General features: G+C 49.5%; 2 protein-coding genes and 1 non-coding gene across 4 annotated transcripts; 1 reads left to right on the top strand and 2 right to left on the bottom strand.

The window, feature by feature from the left end:
- Positions 1-1,331: 1,331 nt before the first annotated feature.
- Positions 1,332-17,055, bottom strand: LOC125957083 (FMRFamide neuropeptides). Of its 2 annotated transcripts, none has more exons than XM_049689508.1 (2): positions 16,988-17,055; positions 1,332-3,353 (listed from the first exon to the last, which is right to left on the bottom strand). In XM_049689508.1, the coding sequence occupies exon 2, from the start codon at positions 3,328-3,330 to the stop codon at positions 2,299-2,301; it is 1,032 nt and encodes a 343-aa protein (XP_049545465.1). In that variant the 5' UTR covers positions 3,331-3,353; positions 16,988-17,055; the 3' UTR covers positions 1,332-2,298. The 2 variants fall into 2 exon arrangements, with proteins under 2 accessions (XP_049545465.1, XP_049545464.1); XM_049689507.1 differs by lacking the exon at positions 16,988-17,055 and adding an exon at positions 7,090-7,562.
- A 2,325-nt stretch (positions 17,056-19,380) lies between these two features.
- Positions 19,381-21,231, top strand: LOC125955616 (pickpocket protein 11). The gene is made up of 7 exons (XM_049686756.1): positions 19,381-19,661; positions 19,760-19,868; positions 20,128-20,310; positions 20,433-20,520; positions 20,644-20,780; positions 20,895-20,991; positions 21,095-21,231. Exons 1-7 carry the CDS (start codon positions 19,381-19,383, stop codon positions 21,229-21,231), a joined length of 1,032 nt encoding a protein of 343 aa, XP_049542713.1.
- Positions 19,994-20,075, bottom strand: Trnas-aga (transfer RNA serine (anticodon AGA)). The gene has a single exon. It is a non-coding gene; the product is annotated as a tRNA-Ser (tRNA).
- Positions 21,232-22,101: the final 870 nt, after the last annotated feature.

Below are 22,101 nucleotides of genomic sequence, written 5' to 3'. Positions count from 1 at the left end.
CTTCACATCGTCCTGCTCGACCGAGTGCAGAATAATGTTCGAGAGGAGGAACCTGGTGCACTCGCTGTTGCCGTACGTTTCCTGCACGAAGCTAACCAACGTCTCGGTGCAGCCAAAAAATAGGAGCGCAGGAACGCCGTCTGCTAGGCACATGGTGTAGAAGTAGTATCCGGTAAGCAAACGGCGCAACAGGAAGTACCGCGAATCACACTTCCATATCGCGGCCTTTCCCCGCTTGATGCGACCCAACGCTTGGTGAATACCTGGCCGACCACCTTCGCTTTGGTGACCGAATCGTCCTTTCATCAGACTATTGGTTAGGTGGATGTTGTAGGTTTTCCCTTTCCAGACAATTGGTAGCACCGATTGTAGCTCCGTTGCCGTGACCGTGGACTCTAGCTGCACTATTTCCATAAACGATTCCGGCGTCCATTTGGTAGGGGGCTTTAGGATCGAGTAGAGGTACGTTGCGACGAGGTGCAGCAATGCTTCGTCCCTGGGAGTGATTATAGAAAGCGAAATTCAGAGAAACGCGCACAGATCCACGAACGAGACTGACCAACCTTTCCGTGTACGAGCGTTCGTAAGGAGTTAATCCTTTTAGGATGCCAACCCGATGCCCAGAACAATCGGATGGCTTAGGGACATGCTTTACTTCCTTTTTATCCTTGTGTGCGTCCTCCGCTGAAACGGTGAATGGTTCAATTGAAATGCTCCTTGATATGCCTGCATCTGATACTTACTTTGCTGGCGAGGTGGCTCATTAACTTGCACACGATGGCTTTTCTTCGCTGAAACTGGTGGCCCATCGGCTGTCCAGAGCGGTACACTATCGGAAGGCGCTTCTTTACTCATAATTTTGCGATCTTTTTCCGATTTTTCTCTGAATTTTCCTTGCACGCTCAATTTGGATACGCAGCAGTAGAAAAAAGACGTCACGATTCTACTGCAGCAACGGCGCAGTCTACTCGATGTAGATGATTTTTAAAAGGAGGTAGACTTTAGTGCTCAATGCCTCGTGAAGAATTATTCCCTTTGGAAAATTAATTTCACTCCCAAAAAAGTCTTTTACTGTTTATTATTTGTTTCATTCATTTTCATTTCATCACTGAAAAAAGAGAAACCCTGTGGAAATGTATTACTTCATTTTTTCGAAGATATGTTTTTATGAGAGAAGATAATCATTTGAAATGGCAGTAAATTATTCAGCAAAACGAGCAACATATTTGACAGAAATTTGATGATGAAGAAATGAAAGGACGAGCGAAAACCACCTGGCTTAACTCTCAACCTCATCCCTTATGGATAGTAATGGCACGAAGCGATTGCCAATGAAGAGTAAAATCAGTAGAGTACTTTATTTTTACAGTTTTCCAAACCGAACAATGCGGCCAATCGCCTTCCAGATAATGTACAGAGCGAACGCTCGATTTTCCCCTAATTTTATAGCCTTCTCCTTCTCCAACTCCTACATCACGGCGCACGATTGCTAGTGTGGCCCTGCTCAGAACGATGGTTCCGTTGGTTTATGATTTTATGCTTCCTTTTTATGTTTATTCGTATGTTGTGTATATATTTAGATAGTTCCCCGTTTGCCTAGGTGCACCACTTTATTTCTTTTTCTTTGTTTTTTCCCCTCTTTCGCTTCAGAGCGTCATCTTCCCTTCTACTAAGACAGAATACCCTCGACCGTTTCCGAATCGACTTCCGATTCGAGTGAAGAAGAAGTGTTTGCATTTGATGCACAAATCTGCCCCCCGAGGAACGGCATCGATCGGCTAGCACGGTGATGGCGGAACGGATTGTTCTAAAACAGTTTAGCTGTCGACTAAAAACCAACTTAATAGCGAACAGGGGCGAGTAGAGCCACCGGATTGACCGCGTGTTTGGCCTGAACATTGGTTACCTGGCCTGGCCACTTGGAGATCTCTGTGTGCGTGAGTATTTGTGTACCGAGGGTTTGGGTTGCGCAAAATAAGGCGTATTGTTGATACCAGCCTTTTATATTTTGTTGTTGTTTTTTTTTATCCCCGGGATGTACACCGCTTGTCACGGTGTCGCGCCCTCGCTCCATCGCTCACAACCATAACGCACGAGCACGCAGCGTCGTGACAGAAAACGGGTATTTGCCCAAGATTTTTTTTTTTTGTATATTTTTTATCAACAATACGCTATTTTGCACGGACTTGGGAGTGGGAGAGACGGACAGAGAGCATGTGTGTGCGTGTGTGTGTGTGGTTTTGGCCTGTTTGGAGTTGGATTGCGTTCGAGCGCCCCCTCCCCCCCCGGGGGGGCTCACTACTTTTCGACCACATACATCGCAAGCCGGTCATCCTCATCCCCGGCTGCGACCGTATTCGAGGGCAACGCATCAAACAGTTCGATCAGATTGGTCGGTATCGTTGCGGCGCTCTGGCGGATTGAAGGTTTCGGACGAGCATCTGGTTGGCTGTCCGCTGGCGGCATGCCGGTAGTATTCGAGGATGATTGTGGCCGCTCGGATCGTCCGAAGCGCATCAGATTGCCGGCCCGGCCAAAGCGCATCAGATTGGCACGTGCCGTCCGGCCGTACGTTCCCGCGGGTTCGTCGCTTCGCCCGAAGCGCATCAAGTTCCCAGCCCGACCGAAGCGAAGGTAACCGGAACCGGTCGAGCGTCGTTTACCAAAGCGCATCAGGTTCTTCGGTGAGTCGCGCCGATAGTAGACGACCTGTTTCGGTTTGAGCTGCTCCCCGGAATCGAACATCATGACACCACCTCCGCCGAGTACCTCCTCCGTATTACCGGCAGCGTTCCGTTTTACCGTCGGTTGCTGCTGCTGCTGCTGCTGCTGCTCAGCGTCGCTACCATCGAGTTGTTCCGTCGAAGTGGCGTACTCCTTGCTTAGATCCGTCACCGCCGCCGCCGCCGCCTGTTCGAGATCCGCGGACGGATCGCGACCAAAGCGCAGAAAGTTACGATCCGGACGACCGAATCGCATCAGATTTGAACCGGCCCGGCCAAAGCGCATAAAATTCTTGTCCAGAGCGCTACGACGTCTCGTTTGAATGTCGGCCTTGGCACCACTTCGCTTTACCATCATGGACCACGGAGCGCGGGGCTGGTACGGTGACCATTCGAACTCACTCATCACCTCCGCCGATGAACTTCCGGCGCCATCCCCGGGTACGTCGCCTGCTGTGAGCGATGGCCACATCGCCAGCTCGCCGGCCATAAAGGGTGCGTAGCGCAGTAGCTCCGATCGCGGATCCGTAGACTCCAGGAGCGACGAGTCGTAGTCAGCGCGGCACGATTTGCACACGACGATGGCGAGAAACAGATAGAGCTTCATGGTGGCGCTTCTGGGGCTGGTTGCTGAAAGTGGAAGGCAGAAGATGGACCTCGGTTTAGTACCCGGAGATTTGCAAGCGAAACAATTGCACAAAACGCAATTCCCACGCGTTAAAACCACGAATGAAGTCCGTAAAGCACCGTCCGTGTGTGCCTCGCAAGGACGAACGGATGAGGCAGAGAGGGAACCGTTAAAAATCCGAGAGAAAGACCACCCACCCACCTAGCCCCTTGGGAAGTTGGAAAATTTCTCACTTCCGGTGCGGTACCCGTGGTCTTCCGTCCCGTCGAGGGAGCGCCCAGGAAGTGAGAAGAGATAAATTTGAATTTAATTATGTGTGCCGGTGGACCACCCCTTCCATCCTCTCCTCTCTCCATTGTAAAAGAAACAGTTGGCTGCAAATACTTTGGAAAACCCTTTTTTCTTTGTTTTTCTTGTTTGCCAGTGCCATGTGGTGGAGGCTCAGGAGTGGCCCAGGAGGATGTGAGCAAGTGGCAGCAAATTCGCACCCCCACCCCAGGGAAGACAATTGTTGAATGAAATGGAGGAAAAACGGAACCACCACCAGCAGCCGGGGGTGGTTGGTTTGTTGGTTGTTGTGGTTGGATCATTTATAGCCTTACAGCTCCAGCAGCTCCAGTGGTATACTTGCATTCCATGAAGCTATTCAATTTTGAAGAGCCTTAAATACACACCCATACGGGCACTGTGGTGGTCTGTTATCTTGCCAGGAGCTACGAGTTGACTTTGGCACTTGCTCCCACGGAGCACCCTTTGTTTGCGATAATTAAAGAAATCAACATCCTTTTTTAGCAGATCTGCCATCATTTGAATTTGATGGCTTTTTTGGTGTCGCTGGGCGGGCGTCGTTAGGTGTGTGCATGATCCTGGTGTGCAAGTGCTTATCGGATTGTCCTCTAACCTATTACTCAAAGGATAATGAGTTTTCGATCTTGCCCTTAAGTTAGTGTCTGCTCTGCCCACTGAATCAACTAAAAGCAGCTCAAATGTGATGCCTTCTCGCTAGGATCCGGACCACGCGGGACCTGTCATCTTGGGGAAGTTATTGCTCCACATAAATCATTGCGCACCGGTCCGTGTACGTGCGGGCACCTCATCATCGGTTCATCGTAGCAGCTCTACTCCCCGCCTACTTAGTACTCGCAGGCATGCTGCCAAAAATCTCATTAAAACCTATCCGAACTTCCATTGAATCGGCAACAAATGATAACAGAAGTATCTCTTGACGGTCTTTTCGCAACAAAAAAAAAATGGAACGAACTAGTTTTTGTCCATCGATAAAGTGCCATTAAAGGTACCACACAACCACGCAAAACGTACTGTGCAGCATCGTGTGTCGTCGACCACCGTCGACCGCCGAGTGCTACGAAACCGAAAACCGAGCAGCGTTGTGGCCAGGTAAGAATTCAAATTACACGCCCAAAGGTGCGTGAAGGTAGTAGCGGAATTTGGCAAAAAAGAAAAAGGCTCTCTCTGGTGTGCTTTTGATCTGGTGACGGTCTACGAATCGGGTAGAGACGTACAGGTACAAAGACATCACTAGGAGACAACCTGTAACAAGTGGTCGTTTCTTGGAAAAGCGGACATCGGACCGTACGGTGCGTGCGTGCACCGCTGACATCGGTTCTCTTGTGGTGGCGTTGGCGACATGACCACCCAGATGACGGTGGTTGGTCACCGTCCGGCGCGGTGCATTGTGTACCGGATTTCTAGAGGATGCTATTTCGGACGCCAAACCAACAAGGTGACGGTGATGGTGTTGTCTGTGCTGTTATGTTTGAAATAGAAAACAGAATTCAATGCGTCCTGCCGGTGTACTAGCAGCGCAACCATCATTCCGCTTTTAAACCATCTAAAAACCGTCGCCTAATGGAGGGGCTTCAGCTACGGAGGACAGTAGTGAGACTGACCGACGGAGTTTCCGAAGAATCCGCAGCATCCGTAACTAGAGCGCTCGCTTGGTAGTGGGGGAATGTTGTTGTCCTGTGTGTTTTTTTATTTCATACCAAAAGAATTGACTCCCGGAAGCGGAATTAAATCTCTGTTCTTTTCATGTTGTACAAGGCATCGCGTCATCATTGCTAGCGTACTCGCGTGTGTGCGTGTGCGTGCGTGTGTGTAAAGTTATGCTGTAAATGACCGTGAAGTTGGGATCGAAGTTTCATCCTCCCGCATATGTGCAACTAGGACGCACAAACAGGAAGTACATGAGCACACACGCACGCACACGCACACACACATGATGAGCAGAGGCGGAAAAGTTTGTCGCTCGAAACTGTGCCAAATGCAGCAGAAGTTATTATTGTCTCTGTTCTGCCATCTGCCATTCTTTTTTTTTTATTATTTTTTGTTCCTTTTTTGTGCGAAAATTGCGGAAGAAGCTAAGAAGATATTTCTTTTTTAACGACTGGGGGACCACCTTCGCCATGCCGTCGGTGTGGCGGGAGTAAGAATGAAAGAAAGAACGAACGGAATGACGTAAAGAGCTCTGGTCTGTTTAATGTTTGCCCGAGTGTGACTGTTCAATACGAGAGGTTAAGTTCGATATTTATAAAGTGATCAACTAAAATTGTCTCCCTCGATACTCGAGTATCGCGAACCCATGACTGCGTCCATCCAGCGAGCGCGGTCGTGGCGTCATCGAGGGCAGACGGATGGAGTCTCGCGATTATGCAAACGGCCATTGCCGTTCTTCACGTCAAGGCCATTCCGTGCCAGCGGAAGAACCCCGCTTTGCGGATTGCAGGAAGTTGGTTTAGGGCGAAAGCGAGCCAAGATTTGCTTTCCATTTTATTACACCAAACGTGGTGATGGTGCGTGCGTCACCGTTGGTCGTGATTTGGAAAAGCTTTGGCCAAAACCACACACACACAGACAAACGCAGCATCACTCGGTAGAACGGTCGTCGCCTGACGCCACCATGTCCAGGCGAGTTCCGCGTGGTGCACGAGTAGCACTCCCCGTTATGCACCCTATGCAAGGGTCGACGGCGCATGGTACCGGTGGACCGCTCGCGTCGCGTGGACGGTCAATCAATAAATCATTCAGCCGGGAGGTCGGCAAGCGCTAAGCGGCATCTAGCCAAAAAGAATAAAATCGTTGGCCAGCCCTAAAGCCGGGAGCACCAGGAGTACCAGAAATACTAGAGCGGAACAGGTCGTTGCCGAAGGAGTGCAGCGCAAACCGGCCATCGGTATTCGGGATGCGTGACGCAATCTGCTCACCAGTCCTCCCCTTCAAACCCAGGTCAAACCATCGCCGTGTAGTGTGAAAGTGTATTTTTGGCCCCGAAAAAAAAAACGCCTCAAGCGTCTCGCTACGCACTCGATAGACGTATGAGATGAGGTAATGGAGGCACCGACACACCAAGAAGTATCTTCCAGGAGCGAGAGAGAGAGAGATAGAGAATCAGTCCCTCACTATAGTGTCACCAGGGATCGGGATTTGTCCTAATTTCTTAAGTAAACATTTCCCCCAAAGGCTTCGCGTGTCCGCTCCTGTGTCGGCTGGACTCGTTCCAAGCAGTAGACGGAGCAGAAGTCTGGAGTCCTAGTCCACCAGCTTCTGGTGCCGTAAAAATTTGTCAATTGCCAATTATGTCGTTTGGTCCCCTCCCTAACTCCAACACTTGAACACTTGGTCACTTGGCCATCGTTTATCTGTATCGCAGCCCCGTTATCTATACCCAAATACTCCCGGGATGGAAAGGGAAGGCATGTGACTGGAGGATGTTTTTACCAGTACGGGACGGGGGCAACATTTCGCACGATCCGCAGCGATGGTACGTCCTTAAGCTGGTTGGTTTGGTGAGCTGGATGGGTGCCGACACGCAAACAGCAGGACACATTTGTCACTCATGTCACTGTCTCATGGTCACCGGCCAGGGGATTAAGCGGCACGGGGGCGGTTGGTCACCATGGAGTGGACACTATCCACTACTTTGCTGTTTTGGGCCACCTCCCGGATTAGTAACCGAGGAATCAACACCCGGATATCGCAAATACACACACTCACACACACTTTTCCGTTTCCGGTTCCTTTGCCAAGTTCACTTGAACCTGTACTTGAATTCGTTTTTGTTTCAAAAAAACGGCACGCCACGTGCGCCGCGTCACACGACGATGGAGACGCCTGGTTTTCGGCACTCGATTTTCACCAATTTTTGGCCACTTCTGGTCCGGTGTGTGCGTCGGTCGGTGTTCCGCGTGCTCTTCCGCGACGACGGCTACTGAACGGTATCGTCGTCGGTAGTGTGGCTTTTTAACTTCTTGCATCTTACCGAAGTGCCACCACCGGTAGTCCTTTCGGGCTCGGGTTCCGAATCTCCTCGGTAGCCGTTCGGATGGTGTTCGTGTTTCCGTGTGTGGGAAGCCGTCGGCCATCGTGTTCCTTGTGGCCTGTGGCCGATGGTATACGTAAGTGGATCCTTTCCATTCTTGGCGTTACCGATCGTCTGCGTTCGGCACAATGCAAATGCACGATCGTTTCCCGTGCTGCTTGTTGGCTCAAGTAAATTATCATCTGCATCATTATGTGCATTTTGCAACAATGACAATGAAAGGCGGACATTCAAATAGGCGTGTGGGCTCCAGAATTGTCGCAACGACTGTCGCCAGCCACATAGCTGTGCTATTCTGTTGCAATGCCGGTACCTCCCACTGGTCACTTTTTGGCGCCGGAACAACCGGAAGACCACTCGGCGATGAGTGGGTGCCCTCCCCGGATGCGTGTGCGTGTGTGTGTATGTGATTTTCAATAAAAATGGGATTTTTTGCGCTCATTGTCGAGCTGCAATCGATTCCACCGAGATTTGGTGGTCAGTTTTATTGAAGCGCAGTTACTGCTCAAGCGCCTCAAGTCGCCGCCAGAGGTACTGTTTGCATAGCTGCAGGCGAGATATTGAATCCTCGGCATTGTTCAGCAGTAGCAGCAGTTGTAGGATGAGTGAGTTTTATTGAAAAGCCGCGATGAGATAACGCTTTATGCTGGTCCGGATGAGGTTGAGATGGAGTGAAGGGAGTACCAGGTCATTCTTATGGATGGTTTGATAGTTTCGACACAAGCGTAGCCGTACCATAAACCCGGAGATGACTCATCAGCTCGTCACGGCGCAGTTTTCGTGTTGAATTCGCATTTAAAACCTAAAATATCTAGCTGGACCATTTTTATTGTTACGATAGTGTGCGACCACATTGGTCGCCGCTGTATCTACGCTTAGGGTAAAGATAAATCAACATAAAACTCATGCTCATCCATGTTACTGCGTCACCGTGCCAGCAACTAACGCCCCTTCCCGTAGCATTCGGTGATTCAGTGGCCTGTTCTGACTCTTACGAATCACTTCCTCAAGGCTAAGGTCTACTAGCGAGACGAGACAAACATCAGCACGAAAGTGAAAATTCCCCACCCTCACCACGGAAAAAGGAATAATGAATCGCCCCGGAGGACAGCCCCGTCGTGTCTAGCCAATTGGCGTGTGAGTCAAAGTCGGCATGTCGACGATTTTTTACTTTCATTTGGCCATTTTTCTCACGACCCCCGGAACCCCGCCTGTGCTAGACGGAAGCGAAAGAGCGATGGGATGGGTAGAAAAAAAGTAAGATAATTTTGGTCAAGAATGAGGCGCGAGCGGCATCGGAGACGGACCATAAGGCAACCGCCATTTCCACTAAATAAGTGCCAGAATCAACAGTGAAAGTCGCAGTGTGCGTCAATCTAAAACAGATCGCAGTAGGTCGCAGGAGAGAATTATGAGTTGCTGGAAGCATGGCTGAATGGAACAGCAGCATAGCGACCAGCACGATCCAAAAAACGTTTGATTAGAAATGGGGATGGGTTGATGTCACACACAGTTTTTGTTGGCCAATTTTTTCGACCGCATCGAAACACCAACAAACAATCTGCTTTTTTTTCTCCCTTGTTTTCTGTCCCCCAAAATTTTTGCAGCAACTTTTTTTTTGCCTGATGAACAAAACTAACAAACTCTACACCTCCCCCCCACACATACCGACATATCCCTTCCTGGGATGGTGAAAACTATTAAAAGGGAAAATCAATTATCGAATGCTAACGCCGGGCTCTAAAATAACAAACTCTCTCTCTCTCTCCCCTCGTTTCCTTACCTACTGGTATGGAGGGATCGGTTTTAATCTTTTACAAGGCTAGCCACACCACCGGGGTTTTGCGGAGGTAGTTATCGGCTAGGGTTTGCGTCCCACGCGGCTTTTGGTTTTTGGGAACCCTTTTTTGCGGTTCCACTTGCCCCGAAGCTGTAAGGAATCATAGTTCATTACTCTGGCATCGTCCCTTGTCCCGTTCTCTCGTCTGGCCATCATTTTGTAGCCAACACAACCTCAAAAAACCGGCCACGTGGTGTGATGATGGTGTAAGGGGGGAGACCGTAGTGCGTTGATAGTGGGCTAGTTTTTGGGTGGAGGTATTTGGTCTAGTTTTTCCCTTGTTTGTTGTTTCAACTTGCTCAGTTGCCAATTAGGCGGAATCGAACCAACGTCCTGTAATGGCGACATTTATTACGTTCTGTCGATGTAAATGTGTGGAAAGCGCAAAAAAGGATTAATCATTTACGGCAGTTCATATTGACTAATTTCGCAATTTTTCACTTGTTTTAACGAAATGTAGATGCTTGTTAATATACTTTCCATATAATAATAACTCTAGGTTTAACCATCTAACTTGTATGCTTCCTAAAAGAAGAAAGAGCCCCCAATCGTGCCCTATCGTGCGTTGCTGCGGATCCAGTGAGCCAAACTGGGGACAAAAAAGAGTGCCACCGACTTAACTAAACACCGCACGAGATAAAGTCAGGTGTAGGAGATAATGGATGGTGGTGAATTTGTTTCCCTCAGCGGTTGGCCTTTGGGTGACTCACACTCATCCACCAAACCCCACCTACACTTACCGATCCATCATCGGACAGAATCTTGTGTTTCATTTTGGTTTTAATTAAAACGTTGCCCCGGGAACGTTCGCCTCGTGAACCACAGATAGAGTGAGTCGTACAGAAGAAGGTTTTCGGGAAGGACAATTGAGGAAATTGTGAAAATAATGTTTTTTAACATAAATAAAATCTACAATTTCGTTTCATATCATTCCTAACATACTTGTAGAATATCATTATCAAAACAATACGACCTCAATGCACACTCGCACAATAAACACTCAGTGCAAAAGCAAGGCTGCAGCAACAACCGACAGTAGCAGAGGAGAAGCAAAGGTAAGGGCACAGTTCATTAGTGGAACTCTCTAAGGCATCGGCACTGAGGCCTAGCGTTTCCAAATTTATGTCCTCCGAAAAGTGAGCTTCGGTACCGTTGTCGCTGTGGCCCCGGAAACCGTAGGGCATAATTGGCGCCGAGGTCATCGCGGATGCGCTCTGTGCGGACCTTCTTTCGACACCTTTACGGTGTGTGCGTAATGCAACAGGTAGAGGCGCACGGGAGCCCGCCAGAAGAGCGAAGCATACTTATTAGTATGCCCTCTAGTATGGCGTCAGCCGGTTTTTAGGGAATGAGTACCTCACGGTTTTGGGCCCGGGGATTGTACACCAGAAAAGATACATTTTCGTCGCTAATCGAGTTTTGAATAATATTTATGACAACGCGGGTTCATAGGTTCGGCGCCCGCCGTCATTGTTGTCGGTGTGCTCTAGCCGTTGTGGCATGGTGCAGATCCGGACGGTTTTTGCCGGACGATTTCCGGTGTAATGAAGGCATCCTTTTTCATGAGCAGCAGCAGCAGCAGCAGCAACAGCAGCAGCGTAACGGAGGGCGCTAGTGTTGCAGAGTAAAAATGGATTCTTCGTTTAAAATTACTTAGTGTTACTGATGCTGCATAGTATGAGCCAAACACCGGGTAGAACATGTTCATTACCAGGTGTTCCGCTGGATACGTCGTTAGCAGCGAGAGTATAGTTTTTCATTTCACCTTCCCTTCTCTATACTGCTTTCACAGCTGTGGTTTCCGTTTGAACAAATACCTCCTGCTGTCTTAAAGAATTAAGAAGCTAACCCACGAATCCCCTTTGGGGAACATATGAAATCAACTCGCTAAGTTGTTGCCGGAACAGTAACCCCAAAATAAGTGAATAATTAGTTCACAGTCGTCCTCAGCCCACTCTCGGATCAACTTGAAGCAATTAAAAAGTAATTTGGAAGGGATTAGCTAGAACGTGGCCGGATAATGGGACTCACCAGTTGCTCCACTTTCATCCGTTTGCTTTCATCTACTGTCGGTACCGGAATTTGGTGTATTGGACGCTCAAGGACGTAATGCTGGACATTTTAATGGAATTGAACGGCTAAGTGCTCTAATAATCGAGCCATCGAGCTACCAAAAAGGCACAGGGCAAACTCTAAAGCTTTTGGATTAGTTACGCTGGGACATTGATGGACGCAATACACTTTCCACACGTCACACGTGCGCCTCATAATCACACTAATTGTGTTGTTGATCCGCTCTGAAGTGTCGGTACGTGTGGGGAGTGTTGAATAGGAAAATGTAATCATAATACTCTCTCTCTCTCTCTCTCTCTCTATCTGTCGGCTAATGTAACGCCAGCATAACTTTCAATAACCATCCTTGTCGTCGTCGTCGTCGTTGTCGTAAGATGGCGTGAGTGCGCTGATGTTGGTTTGAGGCTGATCCGTGTCAGTCAGCGTGTCAACGTGCTGCAGCAGGATTCATTCATTTTCCTAGTGCCACCGTTCTCCCAGTTCCTCCCAGGAAACCTTCCCCCGGCCCACCCATCATGATCGATGGTAGCAATTGCCATTAATGAAGCGCGCAATGACGATGCCACATCAACCTGCCTCCTTCCCACTCTTTCCCCATTTCCCACACTCAGTTGCAGTTGTTCTGCAGATGCTTCGTGCTTCGTGCAGAAGATTGTTCCGGACATCCACGTCAGCCCCCTAGCCAGCGATGCAAGACGTATCCGGCCTCGGCGCTAGCCACTAGGTACAAGTGGGATTTATTTTATGGACAATATTTCGGCACTTTCTTGCGAATGTCGTAGGCACCCTCGGTGCGACCGCATCGGGGCCCTCGGAGAGCTTTTAGTGTAAGTGTGCAATTGCGACAGGAGGGCGCGACAATTCCCCTATCGACTGTGGGCGGATTAGCGTCGGACGGATGGCACGCGTGCGGAGATGAGATGAGTATATATTGGAATGTGGAAAAGTTGGTTTAATATTATTCTTATTTATTGGAGTTAATGCGAACGATATGGCCGCAATTCAATGCTGATTTTCTTTATCGATTACTTATAGCGCTTATAGCACGTGGTGAGATACATTAATTGAGAGTTTTTTTTTTCTCCAAAAGGTTTTAACAACGGAAGGTCATACTTTAAATATTAATCCTATTCCGGGAACACAATAGAATGGAAAAAGGGCATGATAAGCTCCTTGTGATGCATTATCATCATCCATTGCATGCCCTAGCCCGGATCTAGCAAGGAAGTGGACCAAACCAAAACATAACCAACGTACCAACGTACCACTTAACGGTATGCTTGAAATGGCAAGAATGCTGGCCCAAAAAAAAAAAAAAGAAAGGATACAATAGTAACAACGAAGTGGCTAGAGCAACCACGTCTCAAAGCCTCAAGCCTGTTTCGTGTAACTGGAAATTGGATCCAGGGAGTATAAATAAAAAGAAAAGCTTACCGAACGCGCGGGCGCGCGCCTAAGCAAACAACCGAGTGGTTCCTTTGGTGGTGAAACCAGCCAAGTAGTGGCCAGACTCCAATTGTTGGTGGGATAAGCGGTGCACTCTTCTTTTGCCTAACTATTTCCTCTGTTCTGTTGGCACAATTCCCTCGAACAAGCGTCAAGAGCGTTGTGGGCATAAAAACTCAGCCTCAAACTCCTGGCCACACTCTGGGGCGTAGTGTGTTTTTGGCGCGTAGCGTAGGGAGGAATGAGTAAGTCGAACATGGTAGAGAAGAAGTATTTAATAGAGATTTACTTCGCTTCGTACGGTCGTCGTGCGCGGTACCACTAGGCACAGGTTCCATTGTGCGGGCCGCACATAAACACACGCAGCTATTGTGCGCTCGTGGTGCGTTGGCCTGCCTACAACGGTAGGTACTTTCAAGGACGATACCAGGAAGGTGACCGGATCCTTTTAGGATCTCGTTTCGTTTCCATTTTTTTTGTTGGTTGTGGTATTGTTATGGTGTGCAGCACATTCCACAGCAACGGTGGGCAGGAGGTGTGGGTTTTTAGCAAACAAATAACAAGTGCATCACACCTGGTGCTAATGCACAATGCAGTCGCCCGTGATAACCTGGTTTGTGAGAGGGGTGGACAGTGGGTCGCTATCAAGCCGTACGGACGAGTTCGGCGAGTTCTAATCCGGTGAGCATCCTTCCATTAGCCTGTTAGCGAACCTGGTGCGTTCCAGGACGTTCAGCGCTCCCGGCACGCACCACGTGGACCACCGAGTGACACTTTCGATTAGGGAAGTCCATCCGAAGGTGCATTTCGGCTGCCACGTGGCTAACAGTTTACTGTCCATTTCGCTACCGAGTAAGTCGCTTAATCGGACCACGAGCGAGGGCCAAATTAGATCAAACGCCAAACGAGCTCCGGAAATGGGGCCGCGAAAATGGGCGGAAAACTTTTTGAAAACCTCTCTACTCGCACCATTTTCGAACCGAGATGGGGAGGGTTTTTAGATAACAAAAGATTAGCATACACGAAATGACGTTTCGCCACGAAGGGCGAATCACGCGATCATCTTAGTGGCAAACGCGAGAGGGGTCGTGGCACGCCAAACGAAATTATTAACAATCTATGGCCCGGTTTTTTGCAAACTGTTACGGATAAACTCCAGCACGAGCAGGAGGCGTGCTGTCGCTAACATGCTTATCCACCGGTTGCTATACTCTCGCTCGACATAGCCGCCTGCGACGGAAGGAATGAGGAAGTTAGCAAAGAAAAGCTAATCAAACGAACGGTGAGGTGACCTGTTGCGTTGGGGCCCCAGTGGAGGCACACGCGCACACGCGAAACAACGGTTTATGATGGGTTTTTCTTCGTAGTCGTCAGTGTTCGAAAACTGATCCACACACACACACACACACACATGCACACATACGTATGTTCTTCCGGCGTACTCGTGTCGAAAGAATTTCCGTGCACAGACCGCCTCAGACGTCTCGTGTATGCAGCGGACGTCATTTTGATGATGCTGATGATGAGAAAGAAAAAAGTTTGTCCTTTCTTGTCCCGAGAACCAGCACCCGCCCTGGGTGCAAGATGGGGTTCTCCCGCTAAGTAGCTGCCGGTATCCGATGAAGTGAGTCAGAGAAGTTTGGATTGGAAGTTGATACGAACGGCGCCCTCCATTGCACAGCGGACAAAAAAAAAACGACGACCGGAGGAAACTCGCGAAAGAGTTGGCTACAGATTGAGCGGCGAGCGGGGTTGATATGTTTGGGCAACCTCAACATGTCCGACGCACAAGTGCATTGTCAAGAACGGTGACGTGGCGTACGTCTTTTGGCTGGCTTGCAATAGAATGCGGGATTTTTCGATGAATGGAAGGCAGCCCCCGGATTAATATTGCGTCGCAGATTAACGGTCGCTCAATTACGTCAGCGTGCTTGGAGCTTAACCATTCTTTTTTTTACGCAAAAAAAACAGAAGAAGTTTAAGGATCATCTAACATACAATAAGACAAAAAACTAAGAAAAAGGAGATCTCTCTGAAGACAGATCTAAACATGTGCTCAACAATTTTTCTCTCCTCGCATTGCGACGCAAAACAAAGTCAAGAAACAAGGTCAGAGGCTTGGTCAAAGCTTTAAAACTCGCCCTTAGGCTGAGTAACAGTTTCATTGCCAACTCACTTAGGCTACCGGTGAAGCCTTGTAGCGTTCGTTAGTGTGTGACATGTGGCCGTATGTGGTTCTTAGTACCATCCGCCTAGACAAATCTTTTAATCTAAGCCCCCCAAAAAAAAGCACCGCTGTTCACCTTCACTTCTTTTACTTTTATCGTCTTGGCGTGTACGCACCAGTCTCTCATGTGACTCACACTCGAATCCGCTAATGGTCAGGGGTGAATTAATGGCACCAGTTTACGATTCCAACGCACCGACAAGACAGAACAGACGGACCGTAGGATCAGCTTGAATTAAGTAGGCGATGTCTTGAAGCTACTTTAGCCAGATTTTACGATACCGTACGCGACTCTTGTTCCGATCGCTGCAGTACAAGCGGGAAACTTTTCACTTCTCTGGCACAAAGATGCAGAGAGATAGAGAGAGAGAGAGAGAGAGAGAGAGAGAGAGAGAGAGAGAGATGCTCTTAATGTTTGCGCCAAGTACAAACCGTGTAAGTTTGCTGCAAAAGTTGACCATTGATATGTGCGTGTGATGCTCGCACGGATGGACCACACCTTGCACATTACAGTGACAAGTCCACCACCAGCAGTAGCAACAGCAGCAGCTTTGAGGGCTGGCCAGCTGCACGTGGAACTCCCTAGGACCATTATCAAGGTCCACTGCCGCAAGGAAGAACAGAGGTTCTTCACCGGCGAAGGAAGACCGGTAAGGAACCTGGCGCTCTGGTGCCCACTGATGCTGCTACTTGCACTTTGTCTTGCGAGTTTGGCCAGCCCGTGGCCACCAACGACAAAGGATCGTGCGCGCGCGTGTGTGAGTGTGTGTTAGTGTGTAGATGAGATTTATAATTTTATTGCAAAGTTTCAAGTACACCATTCGACGTGGGACGACAGTTTTTATGCACGGTGTACTCTGCACCTCGTCCGAAGGTCGCAACGCCGGTGTTTGCCGGTTGGTCGCCGAGATTTAAGACACCCCGGAGGGCAGCGGAGCAGAGCGCGGAGACAAGGACAAGTCGGAGCACGGGGCTAACTAGATACAGTTTTTGGAGTACAGTTCAGGCCACGCCACAAGACGGCCCTTTCTCGGGGGTAAACGCTCCTATTGACGCTGAAGTCAATTTTTATGCCAAACTTGCGAAACGCAACGACCCCTCGGACTCGGTTCGCTCATACGCAACAGCTCAGCTGCATTGTCGGCGTTGCTGGTTTTACTTGGCGTGCACTTGGCATGCACTTTGTCCGTGTTGTTTCGTGTTGTGCGCTCCGGTTGTATGTTCTCTCATAAATGATGATGATGAATCATAAACGTGTACTCGGTATCACACCATGCTTCGTCGCTCCGTGTGTGTGTGTGCCTGATGGCTATATGGAGCGAGCCCAAAACGACGAAAGCATGAGAAAGCGCAAAGATAACAATCGCAACCCCGGCAGTGAATCTGTGCCAAGTTATAGCTCCAACGCAAAAGCGGAAGTGGTAGCACCAGATTGCCGCAGTGACACCGTGAATGAGGGTGATTTGCAAAAGAATTGCGCCATAAAATGTGTGGTTAAGGGTTCACTACTACGACCTTGACAACCACGGACCGATAGAACGCGGCGCATGAATCGAAAGCCTTTCGTCCTGTTTTACATATTCACTTCCTATTTTGGGAATCATCGTTAGGCGCTCTTCGTTTTCGTTGTTGGAATCCGGTGGTCGCCATTTCGATTTGATTCACACACGCACACGAAACACATGGAAGGGTGAATAGAACGCATACGCACCTTTTTAGCACGTTGTATTCCGGTTTTATCACTTGCTGCTTTTGAGAGAGGGACGCTACTACAGAACTTGTTTGAGGCAAAGGAACATTATAAACTGATTGTAGCTCACTTGACAAACGAACTTCGAACCGAAGGCGAGTAACAACTTTAGATTGCGTTGTGCATTTTGCGACGTTTACTACCTCCTGTTCATCAGCGACTGAGTCTCCGTTGGCCATATTCGATGGATTTTATAACCGAAAAACGAACTCTGAACTCTCATCTCCTACGCCCAATGATCGTCCAATTTTTGTCATTTCAAACGGCGCTACTACGGGGGAGGTGCGAGAATTAAAAATCTATCGGACATCCCCTCTAAATATAGCTGCGACGCGTTGCGTTGCGGCGTTGCGTGCTGGCCGGAAACATGAACCTGGCACATCCTGGGCGTTTATTACTTAATTCCTGCTACCATCAACGCTCCCACCAACAACCATCTATCATTGTTATCGGAACCGTTATCAATAATAATGCCCCCGGCCCCTCTCCGTGTACTCTCGCACCGACCCGGCATTGTCTTGGCTCTATAAGGCGCCCGGAAAACGTTGTCCGGATCCGCATAATCCGTGGTTCCGGTGGTAAACTGAAGCCGACTAAAGGGCAGCAGCCCCCAGTGAGCGAGTGAGGACGGTCTGGTTGTGGTGTTGATGGTGGTTTGTAATTAAAGTAGTTAATTTTCATTTTTCTCCCACCGAACACACAAACACACACACGCTCGTACGCATGAACGCGGCGCTTTTCTGCGGCCTCTGCGGTAGTTGCTTCGTTGTATTACTTGGGGCAAGCATAAACACTCCGCCAGGACCGTCTGGTTTCTCAGTGCGTTGGAAAGAAAGAGAGAGAGGGAGTGACAACAAATTGTTAGCCACCGGACACCTCGGCGAGCGCGGCGCCGGAAGACACACAGTGGCAGTGATTTATCCGGTTCCGGTAAGGCGATCCAGTGTGGGATAAGAGATAAATCCAACCCCTCCCGGAGGTGCATGGGTGGGTCATTTGTGGTGACCTTTTCTGCGGGATTCTTGGGTTCGGATTTTTTTGTTCAAACTCCAACCAAGCATATGTTAAGGCGTGTCAGTGCGGCGAAACCCTTGACAACACTTGAACGTCCCGGGCATCGGGACGGGACATCGCACAAGGATAACGAGCCGTCCCGGCGACCGGTGGGGACTGCACCACGGAGACTGCGTCACAAGGCGACGGCACGCAATCCGACCGGGCATTCCTGAAGTACCGCCTATTGACACGTATGCCGGAATTCGGACCGTATGCTCGTGATGTCAGAAGGTGGACGAGCTTCGCTGAGTGTTCATTATCAGGAAGAGGACATAATGACGAAAGCAGCAGCTACTGCGAATGAAGCAGAACGAGCGCACAGATAACAGTAGGCGAGGACGGTGGCAGCAGCTGTTCTTGTGGAACACCTCAACCGGGACCTAATCGTCTAACGATGTGTGGATCAGCGGTAGTAGGCCGCCGCCCCATGCACGCCGGTGTCTGTTGGAAAGTGAAACTCTGGAAAATCTCGGAAACGAATTTCAAAATCCAAGAAAGACATTAATCCAAGTGGAATGGTCCTATCTATATGGTGGAATTCCTATCTATAGTAGGCCTTTGACCGGTGACTTCAATGACCGTTTCGTTCCTTGCGCTGCATTAAAGCAGTTATGAGCAATTGCAACTGCAGCTGTCTGCCAGCACCACGTGATGCAACATGATTTTCTGCTAATTTAACACGATACCCGCATGCGACTCCGGCATGCATGATGCGATGGTAAATCCATTTAGTCTCTCGAATGAGCCATAGCGTGATTGTGGACCGGTGGAATCGTTTTACAAGCTTGGGTCTTTGTAGCATGAATTTTCGATTAAGACCTCCCCTGGCTTCCTCCGGCGGCAGCGCATTAATAACGAAACGCGAATTGTGGTCATCGTCGGGCTATGGGGACTAGATTTGCCAGTTCTTACCCCAGTTTTTAACCCGGTGTCCCTGCGCCAACAATGGAGCTGCTGCGTACCTTCGCAAGTGAATCTTCGATCCATGGGCTTGCCCATTTGGTACCACGGAGCGGTCAGCGCGACAGCCAGATGACAGTGCACTGGCTAGAGAAGGTGTTCTGGCTCGTGGTGCTGTTGTTTTCGGTCGTTTGCTCCGTCAGTCTGTGCAACAGCCATTGGCAGCGGTTCCGGGATAATGCGACCGTACTGAACGTCGAGACGGACTACCTTAGCTGGGTGTTCCGACCACCGGCGGCCACCGTTTGCTCCGGCCATGTGACCGAGGCGAAACTGAACGATCTGCTTGCCCGGTGAGTGCAATTAGCCGGTGGCGCTGATGCAGGCGGTGTAGATAAATGATCCACAGCCATTGGCAGGTGACGAAGGAGCATACCGATTACGCGCACTACCGGCGGTACCTGGAGACGGTGGCCGGAGCGCGGTTCGACAGTCTAGCGGCCTTCAAACCGTACATCGACGATACAACGTTGGCCAATGTAAGTGTGGTCGAGTTGGTGCGCCAACTGCACCTACCACTGACACCACCGTGGAAGACTTTCGTGCCGGTGATGACGGAGGCGGGCATTTGCTACTCATCGTCCGCGCTCTATCGCTTCCAGAGCCCTGAAGACGTGAAGTAAGTCTGCAGGGTAGTAAGAGCACTACAAATTACTTCCAAAGAGTAATTGAGTGTTGCCACCCCACCCCCCCCCCCCACCCCCCAAACCTCGCTAGTATGACCACAACGAACTACACCAGAGAACGGAATGCCGATTGCTACACGCTGGATGTGTGCCGAACGATGGTGGCCATTCCGAATACCGACGCCGTACGGAACCGCGTAGTAAGTATGGAGATGTGCCTTTCTCCTTCTCGATCTCGATCTATAAATATAATAAGTAAAAGGGGTTTGGGTTATTGGAAAAAAAGGAGATCTCAAGGTGCACGACGCGACGACAATGCCTCCCGCGCAGTCGGTAGGATTCGAACCTACGCTCCCAGAGGGAATCTGATTTCTAGTCAGACGCCTTAACCGCTCGGCCACGACTGCCTTCGCGTGTTTAATCTGTCTTTAATTTACTGCATCACTACTACCTCATTAGTACATTCACATCGAGCAGGACGTCATGACGGGTGATACGCCGATCAGCTACGAGGTGGGAGAACACGACATCGTCAGTTCGGTGCTGTCGGTCGAGCAGATTGTGGCCTCCAAGGCCTTGAAGCAACTGCAGCGCCGACGCCGCAAGTGTCGTCTGCCAACGGAGGCTCTCCCGTACTTCAGCGTAAGGTCACGCGTCATAGTAGCACCTCCTCGAAAGCAGTGGGAGTTGCTGGAAGGAAGGATTGCCTCTAATGATATCCCACTTATCTTCTCTTCAACCGCACGAAAAACAACACATTCAAGGTTTACACCATCAATTTATGTCGGATAAACTGCCGGATCGAAGCGGCCCTTCGCCTGTGCCACTGTGTTCCCTTCTTCTACAACGTCGGTACGAACTGCTGGAGGTGGCTGGGGATGGGTACATGTTTTTGGGACAAAATAATTAACCGAAATGTTTGTGTTTCTTTCTTCCGCCGACCCCCCCCAAAACATGGTTGTCGTTGGCACGCAGGAAAACCTGCGTGCAGACCGGCCGGGTTGTACTGTCTGGCGATTAACTTCGAGCGCTGGTACACGTCGGCCACCAACTGTAGCTGTATGCCACTGTGTGAGTCCGTCACCTACCAGCAGGTGTCGGTTAGGAGAAAGGTAAGCACAGCACCGCACCGCACCGCACCTGTCTAGGCACCTGCAAGCAAGAACACCCGAATGATGTTTGCTAACGGACGGGATATTCTCGGTGCCGCTCCCAACGCGCAACAGGTGGTGGAACAGGCCAACTCGAAGCTCGAAACACTAATCATCTACCCCCGGATGCGAATGAAGCGTGACGTTCTTTTCGACATCAGTAATTTGATCGGTAAGTTCTGGGTGCCCGGTATTCCCCCGGTGGTTCGCTGTTCGGTGGCCATTCAGTGACGTCGGTTTTGGTGTGGTTTTTCCTTTTTTTTTTTTTACGGTAGTTTCGCTTGGTGGCTGTGCGGCGCTGTTTCTTGGCTGTAGCTTTATCAGCTTCGTCGAAATTGTATACTTTGTGCTGGAGTACGTGTTCAAGCGTGTGCACGCCATTTGGTTGCAACAGCGACAAGGAAGGACATGAATGTCTTAATTTGTAAAACTTTCCCTAACATAATGATAACCACAAGGTATTAAAAGTAAAAGAACCTAAGCTTTATCTAAAAAAGTGTGTTAAATAGTACGATTTGAAGGGTTTTATTATTATTTTTGCATACACAAATCTCGTCAGCTTCCATCGGTGGTCGGCGCAGTAGCATATTGATTTATGCTCATCTCCAGCCTCGCTCATCAGTAACGGTTTCCTGCGAAGTATCGTAAACATTGGGTGAATAGCCTTACCATCCGCATGAATTCGCCCCCTCCTACCCCCAAAATGGTGACGACCACCACCCAAAGTATGCACGCATCATTAACGATATTCCGAGAGCGGTGCCTCCAAGCGACCGACCGACCGACCGAATGCGAGACCACGAAACCATCCGATGGGACCAGTTTCTGTAACAAAAAAAAAAAAAAACACACAGAACCAGAAACGAGAACAATACAAGCAAGCGTGGTGGTGCCGCTATCCGGCAGCACACCGTCATCCAATGATTAGTACAAGTCAGCATAAAGAACGTTCGCCTGCCCGTCGCTTATCGGTCGTCGCCTGATGTCGTCTGGGGATGTCGTTCTCCGTTCACTTCGCCATTCGGAAGTTTGCGATAAGGGATTGATTTTCAATCATCCCGGCACCCGGACATTCTATTCCCTACAACCAACCACCGATGCTGCCACGTATTTGACCGAGACCCGTTTACGATTGACTTCGATGTGGGTTCGTCTTCAGCAGAGATCCGGTTTGATCCGCAGATTCCTCCCGATGTCGCACACAGATTTCGGCGGAAAGAAAAAGAATTTGCATTTTTGTATTTTGCTTTCCCCTCCCCGGGAAGACGGGAGGAACTCGTTT

Source organism: Anopheles darlingi, chromosome 3, assembly GCF_943734745.1.
Source record: "Anopheles darlingi chromosome 3, idAnoDarlMG_H_01, whole genome shotgun sequence".
Classification (NCBI taxonomy): Eukaryota; Metazoa; Arthropoda; class Insecta; order Diptera; family Culicidae; genus Anopheles; species Anopheles darlingi.
The sequence above is the reverse complement of the archived record's forward strand: the minus strand, read 5'-3'. Positions and strand labels throughout refer to the sequence as shown.